A 7,521-nucleotide genomic window follows, 5' to 3' on the forward strand; every position below is an offset into this window, starting at 1 on the left:
ATGTTGCTGAAGGACCAGAGTCCAGCTCCAAAAGATCTCCTACACAACTGACATGCACTTTTGTTTAGATTTCAGTGTACCTGAGAACTAAAACCATAAATGCCCATTCACTTCAAGTCACACACAGCTCAGCAGGTGGGCATGACCTTCATTCATAAGCTGGTTAGGACACATCTACCCCCCTCCCAATAAAAAAGGATAGGGGTTGGCCTGTTTCACTGCAAGAATAAGTAGGAAAAAAAATGTAGAATTTCTCCAGAACCATTTTTAAAAACATAATACTGTTTTATTTTGCTTCAAAAACATTTCAGCATTCTAAACATAGAAAAAGAAAAAAATTGCAAGTTTAAATACAGAATCTCTGAACTTTTAATTGCTGCACTTCCTCTTCACTTGAGAATATAGATGTTCACAGTTTTAGTTTAAAACCCTATTGCATTTAACTAAAACAAAGTCCACACTTCTCATGCCAGTTGAGCCCCCTTCCATAAAACTAAGAATGGCAGCAGAATGCTATTTCACTATATACAGAAAGACAACTTCAAGCTAAATGGGACGCCCACTGTAGTGTAAATAGATCTACCCTCACAGTGCATGCTCTGGACCATGATAGCACCATATGGAAGGCATCTTCCAAGGAAGTACATTTCCCTCCCTAAGGCACCACAACTCTAAAGCATGTACTACAAGAACGTCTAGTTTTTTTTTTTTACAGACTATTGATATGTACAGTTTATAACCCAGGATTTTCTAGCCAATAACCATATAGTAACACCTTACAAATAAAAAAAAAAAAAAAAAAAGATGCTTGAAACTTTTAAATGCTTTGTTACACGAACAGCAAAGTGCACAGAGTGAGGAGAACACTAGAGCGCCTTTTTTTTTTTTTTAAAAATGTTTGGAAATATGTACAGCTTTAATACAGTTTCAGGATGCTCATTACACCCATGGCCACATAATGTAAACCAGTTACAACTAGAGCATTTTAGAAACTACATTGGATAATCAATTTTTATCATTAAATCCAATAAAGGCAGCTGACACCAACTCAAGCGAGATGGCTCATTTGAGTTTCCCCCTACTCTATGATATTCACATAGAAACAAATATACAGTTTTATTCGTCATCCTCCTCTTCGTCGTCCTCTTCTTCTTCTTCCTCTTCCTCCTCCTCCTCTTCGTCTTCTACCTTTTTCCGAGCTGCTTTAGTAGCACCCTTTGCACCATCAATCTTTCCTTTGGACTTGTAGTCGGCAACATCCTACAGAGAAGAAAAAAATACTGGGTGAATAGCTCCATACACATCCAGAATTCAGGCTTGTCAAGTCTGAATCTAGTATAAGAATGGATTAATCAAAAAAATGTTGTATCCTATCTAGATTATGGGCACAGCAGTTTCCTCCTGCTCCTCTGGAATCTGGCACCATGAACTTATTTGCAGCTACCCAAGATTTTTCCTTTAACCTATTCCACCTCACCCTAACCAGGTTATTACATCAACAGCTGGAGGCCTTGAAGCCCAAATATCAATTTTCTATAGCCAAAATAGCTTGTGTGCTACCAGCACAGCAGAGACATTATAGAGCTCTCTTCACTGTATTCCAAGCCTAAATTAGCAGACACAATTAACACAAGTGGTGTAGAATAGTATCTCTACCAGAGAAAGCAGGCAGGCTACTGTCCACAGCTAGTATTCTATTTTACTAATGCTCAAAAAAGTGAATGATGACAAAACCCACAACACATGTGCAGGGAAATAAAGTTGTCATGTGTATAAACATGAAAGTGGTACATGTGCCAAAATACTCAGTACTCAAGCCTATGGCTGCGTGCACCCATTACAATACATCTATATAAATTAGTGTGTATGCATATAATGGAGATGCATCCATAAAGTTCCTCTTTGAAGTGTCCTCTGTATGGACAGAAGTAGGCATGGTTCAACTCTGCCTATGTTTAAGACATCTTTAGATGTCATATGCCCATTCAAGTGTGTCTTGTATAATTGAAGATTAAGCAAGAATGCATCAGGGTGCTAAGAAAACAGGCCAATGAATAAGCTGCCCAAAAGTCAAGCACAATTATAGATTTTGGATTACGACCTCTATACAAATCAAATTAGAGAATTAAAATATGACTAAATTATAGGCCCAAGGTCCTTTGCCCACCCTGTATCTTGAGAGCATCTACTGTGTCCACCCATTCTCATGCATTGGCCAAAGCAAATAAGCCCATACCATAAGTCCTTGGTTTAATCTATTCATGCTTACCTTTTCATATTTCTCCTTCAGCTTAGCTGCCTTATTATTGTAAGGCTGCTTTTCACCATCACTAAGGTTGTTCCACATTTCACCCAGTTTCTTAGCCACATCCCCAATAGAAATGCCAGGATTTGTGGATTTAATTTTAGGACGGAATTCAGAGCAGAACAGGAAGAAGCCAGATCTGGAAATGGGGGAAAGATACATAGCATTGAATTTTAGGTTTATGATATTTAATATTTTCCCTATATTTAAAGGATCGGGTGATCGAATGCCAACTAGCCAAAATGTTTATCCAGTGTGATTTGTGAAATCAGAAATAACTGTGGCATTATAAAGCCACAGGCTTTAGTGCAATCCAAACAAATTCAGGTGCTGAACTAATAGGAATTACTACTACTACTACGATGCTCAGTACATTTTATTAGTCCATTTGCAGACTGCAAGTTGACAAGATGTTCTGACAAGCTGTTTAAAGAAGAGTCACTAGCTCTGTATACTTACGGAGGCCTCTTTGGAGCATTGGGATCCTTCTTTTTCTTACTACCCTTAACTGGTCCATAGTCCTTCATTTCTCTATCATACCGCACCTTATCAGCCTTTGCCAGATCTTCAAATTTAGACTTCTCTTTTGCAGACATTATCTGAAAATGAAGGTAACCAATGTAAAGTTTACAATCACAAGTTTCCAGAGTTTTTAATACATCTATAATTGATAAAACAGGGTTAAAAATGGTACTTAGTTGAGTAGTACAATGCCAATGTAGTGGCTTTAAGTCAGGCAGGGATCGCACATGCCCTAATGGACATCACTAAAGAAAATCACTTTGTATATGATGGGCTTGGGAAGCTACCTTCCATCTCTCTGAACACTTCTTGGAAAACTCTGCAAAGTTCACTGGAATTTCAGGATTTTTCTTCTTGTGTTCCTCGCGGCATGTTTGCACAAAATAAGCATATGCAGACATTTTGCCTTTGGGCTTCTTTGGGTCACCTTTAGCCATCTTGATTCTGTTAAAAAAAATATATATATTAGTATGACCATTAGTATGATAAACCTAAAAAAAAAAAAAAAAAAGCTGGTCATATTGTGCAAGGGTTTTCTTCAAACATCAAGAACATTTGAAATTACAGACATCCCATTATCTGAGCAGCTGGCTACTGTGGTGCCAGAGCACCTTGAAGTACATTCAATTTGTCTAGACAAGTCCAGCTAGTGATAGCTTGCATTCCTGAACAGAATTGGGCAGAGTGGTGGTGGGGATACACCGAACGGTTTAATGTTCAAGAGCCTTCATTTGCTAGTACTGCAATACTAACCACACCGTGCGAGTTAAAAAAAAAAAAAAAAAGTGGTCCGTCAGCTAATATGAAGACTCGAGTTAGTTAAAACATATTACTGTCGTAACTGCTAAAAATGTTGGGCAACATTTTAGATACCCTTTAAAAAGCTACCATGCATCTGTCAAGTTTCGTGTTCTATACACGCAGCTCAAAAGATCTTTCGATGATCCGCATGCACAAGTCTTATTTAACGCCACGACAGTAAATAGCACGCTCTGCAAAACAAAGCATCAGGAAACTTTCATGCAGTGGGACAAAACAGGCGAATAATGCTCTCGTTTGTTCGCTTACACGGGTTTCAGATTTAAAATATCTATATTTCCGAGCTCCTTTTTTTTGCTTCCCGCCATCTTTTCCTTTATCCACACCCAAGGTCATCATAAAAAAAAAAAAAAAAAAATTACCTTTAAATCTAAGCTTTACAATAAAAGAGCCGAATCGCGGCGGCGTCCGTGCAGATGGGGGGGGGAATCCGCCCGCTGGGGCTGGAGTTGCAAACCCAGCAGTACAAGCCTGCAATGGATGGAAGGGGGGGGAGGACTGCCTCTTGCCTACTCCGCTAAAAACGACAGGTCACCAAGACACCAATAATTCATCTTCCATTTTGTGAAATGCTTCTTCATGAAAGAAAGTCCCCCTCAAATTGGTCCCTCTAAAAGTATTTCGGGGCGACGCGCCGGGAAAACGAGAGCCCGGGAGGCGGCGTTCGCAGATTTCTTCCCCCCCTGCCCGGCGAAAGGCTTCCCCTTAGAAGTATATAGTCTGGCTACGGAGTAGAGAGAGAGAAGCGCTGCTCTCCTCTGCCATAGCCCGGGCGTGCACTTAAAATGGCTTCTCTGGTGCGCGTGCGTGCGCGCGCGGCAGCCGCGATACCTAACAAAGCCGCACGCGCGCACCCCCCTCCCCCCTCCGACACACACACACACACACACCCCCCCTAACCGCAACTGCCACCCATTCACCGGCTCCCGCAGAATCCACACAGCCTTACCCCCACCCCCCACAAGAGAAGCAGCGGGACCCGCAGCGGGCGTTATAGGGAAGAGAGACCCCGCGTTTTAGGCGCTCCCCCCCCCCCCCTCGCGCCATCCCTCCCTCCCCCCGCCTCTGCCTTAGCGCAGTGGCTCCGTAACAAAGGCTCGCGCGCTCGGCCATTACGGGCAGTGCCGCTCTCGCCAAAGTGGGAACGGCGCGCGCGGGAGGAGGGGGAGGAAGAAGAAGAGACGGCGAATAGTCAGTGGCAAACCTTGCCGAGGTTAACTGTAAAGCAGCTGCTGGGAGCGCTGGAGGGGAAAAGGGGGATAAGCAAAAGCCTCCCCTACCCCCGGGGAGAGGCAATAAAAAGCACCCCCCCCCCCCGGTCATGTCGCCACCATAGGAGAAAAACACATTGGAGGGGGGGGAGGAGAGGATGAAGACACCCTGACGTGGGGAAGGGCACGGACTGCGAGAGAAGCAGCGCTCCCGGGGGGGGGGGGGGGAAGGAAATAACCGCGGCCGGGGCACCAAGGCGCCCCTGCCGCCAGCCCGCCGACAGCCATGTTAATGCAGCGTACAGCGCGCGCGCGACGCTGCCCCGGGCCTCCGCCGAGCGAGATAAATAAACACCAATAATAGAGAGAGAGCGAGAGAGCGCTACACCGCCCGCCTCCCTCGCCCGCTATTAATACCAGCGGCCCCGCGCGCCCGCCTCGTACCTACTACCTCGCCGCCCGCGGCCCCCTGCCAGGGCTCCCACTCGCAGCGCACACACACAGCCAGGGCACAAAAAGTTAAGACATTAAAGGGGGTGGGGGTGGGGGGGGCACAGTATTATAGTTTCTAAAATATAAAACAGCTCAACTAGGCGGAACGTGAAGTTAATAAAACAATCCGGGGGGGGGGGGGTGGTGTGACAGCGGCTCCTGCTCGCCGGCGCCTTGGCACGGCAGCCAAGCTCAGCGGCAGGATCACATTCGCCGCCCCCCCCCCACAAGAGCCACACGTTTATATGTCACGCGGGGCGCCAGGACCTGGCTCGAGGAGGGGGGGGGGGGGAAGTGCACGCGCCCCACAAAAAGGAAGCCATCCATATTTTACATATACAAATATATACACACACACACAAAAGTTTGCCGGCTATATTGTAAGGGCGCGGCGAAAAGCCGCGAGTGAGCAAAAGAGCGGGCAGGAGGCCGGCGGCCCACCTGCCTCCAGCGAGGGGATATTTGGGAGAGAGAGAGGGGGGAGGGGGGGGCGCGAGGAAGAAGAGAAAGAGCCCGTCAGCCGAACATACCTGTATTGTTCGCTACAGTGCGGGAAGCGCAGAGCACGGCACCAGCCTCCTCGGTGTGTACGTACGTACACGCTCGCGCGCGGTTCAGCCTCGCGCTACCTCGCTCGCTCGCTCCCCCCACACCCCCACCTTCGAGAGCGCTCTGATTGGCTGCCGGCGTCCGCCGTTTTAAAACAACCTCCGCGCCCGGCCATTGGGCCAGTGCCGCCCTTCATATTCATGAGGCGCCGTTTCCCGTTGGCCGGCAGAGGGAGATTGTACAGAGTGAGTGTGAACTGCGGGGCTGAGAAGGGGGCGAACTTGGCCGGGGTTGGGGTGGACGAGGGAACACAAGACATAAACGAGGGACGAAGGTGTTGTCGAATACATAAGCTTGAGGCAAACAGAGGGTGAAGCGACTTTGCCCCGTAAGTTTTGATAGAAAGTGGGTTTATTTTGGAACTGGTCCTGGGTCTGGGTAGGTGTTCATAGATCTGGCTGCTTGCGTGCACCTGCAATGCAAACCGCTGTCTCGGCTGCAGTTCTTCCACCGGCCAACAGCTGTCCACAGCTGTATAATTTCAGATTTCACCACCAATCTGTTCAGTTCCTGAAGACGTGTTCATGTTGTCAAAAAGTTTATGGCAGTGCCACATATCCTCTTTCTTCATGATCTCCTGATGTACCCCCCCCCCCCCTTCCCTCCATTTTCACCCCTCCCCGCTCTCTCACTCGACTGGTTAAGTTTTTTTGAAAATGTTCTCCTCACTCTACTGTTATTCAACCACGAAGAAACATGTATATTGTTCACAGTACTCTACTGTTCCCAACTACCATGTTAACTCCATTTTATTGTAAGATAATTGCATATTTTGTAAACCCTTATGATGGCTCTACCGAATAACGGTATATAAAACTCTACAAATAAATAAATAAATAAAAGATACATTTCTCGCGGGCTAACTGCCTGACCACGGGATGTAAAAGTCATTGCGCCTTCACGGAGGGAAAAAGTGAGTGAGAATGACGTACCCCTCCAGACTACCGCTTCTTAAAGACTTTGGATACTGAGGGATTTTGCTGACAATTCAGATGCACTGGATAAGATTCCAGGTGCTGAAAGTTTTGGAAACTTTGCAGTATAATTATGCTGTAATCCTTTTTCTGGGAATAGTCCGGATTCCAAAGGACCATAAACATTTCTTTACATGGGCTAGCTCCTCAGTCCTTTCCCAACTTTTCTTTAAACAAGGGATAGTTTCTTCTCTGTAGGGGGAAGGTTAACCTGGGTGCAGGCAATGGAAACCTCCTGTATGTATGTGTTACCCTTGCTCTTCAGGACGATACCTGGACAAAACAGGCAAGACTCACTGGATGGGTGTTCAAAATAATGCTTACTGATATTGATTATATGCAAATCAAACATTAAAATAATAAAGTGTCCAAACACATCCAATTTCCTTGTCAATTTGTTAGCACACGTTTAAGCTTGGTATCATTCTATGGAAGTGTCCCTTGGTACTGGAACTTGGAATGATTATTCTCCAAGGACAGGCAGGATGTTAGTCCTCAAACATGGGTGACATCATCAGATGGAGCCTGGATATGTAAAACTTATATCAAAATTTCTAGGACTTTGCTTGGCACACTGAGCATGCTCAGC

At 45.8% G+C, this 7,521-nt stretch overlaps 1 protein-coding gene across 2 annotated transcripts; it reads right to left on the reverse strand.

The window, feature by feature from the left end:
* Window positions 1-262: 262 nt before the first annotated feature.
* On the reverse strand, window positions 263-6,034 carry HMGB3 (high mobility group box 3). 2 transcript variants are annotated; one of them, XM_029607719.1, is made up of 5 exons: window positions 5,880-6,034; window positions 3,115-3,271; window positions 2,765-2,904; window positions 2,270-2,444; window positions 263-1,260 (listed from the first exon to the last, which is right to left on the reverse strand). In XM_029607719.1, the coding sequence occupies exons 2-5, from the start codon at window positions 3,262-3,264 to the stop codon at window positions 1,117-1,119; spliced, it is 609 nt and encodes a 202-aa protein (XP_029463579.1). In that variant the 5' UTR covers window positions 3,265-3,271; window positions 5,880-6,034; the 3' UTR covers window positions 263-1,116. The 2 variants fall into 2 exon arrangements, with proteins under 2 accessions (XP_029463579.1, XP_029463581.1); XM_029607721.1 differs by lacking the exon at window positions 5,880-6,034 and adding an exon at window positions 4,009-4,428.
* Between the last annotated feature and the right edge of the window lie 1,487 nt (window positions 6,035-7,521).

The sequence above is a fragment of the Rhinatrema bivittatum genome, chromosome 6, assembly GCF_901001135.1.
Source record: "Rhinatrema bivittatum chromosome 6, aRhiBiv1.1, whole genome shotgun sequence".
Lineage (NCBI taxonomy): Eukaryota > Metazoa > Chordata > Amphibia > Gymnophiona > Rhinatrematidae > Rhinatrema > Rhinatrema bivittatum.

What these genes read in the sequence shown, in the direction of transcription:
- HMGB3 (XM_029607719.1), bottom strand. Translation starts at nt 3,264, where the DNA reads ATGGCTAAAGGTGACCCAAAGAAGCCCAAAGGCAAAATGTCTGCATAT. An exon ending in AATGCTCCAAAGAGGCCTCC is followed by an intron (nt 2,445 to 2,764) that starts GTAAGTATACAG and finishes CCCCATTTCCAG; the next exon opens with ATCTGGCTTCTTCCTGTTCT. An exon ending in TGAAGGAGAAATATGAAAAG is followed by an intron (nt 1,261 to 2,269) that starts GTAAGCATGAAT and finishes TCTTCTCTGTAG; the next exon opens with GATGTTGCCGACTACAAGTC.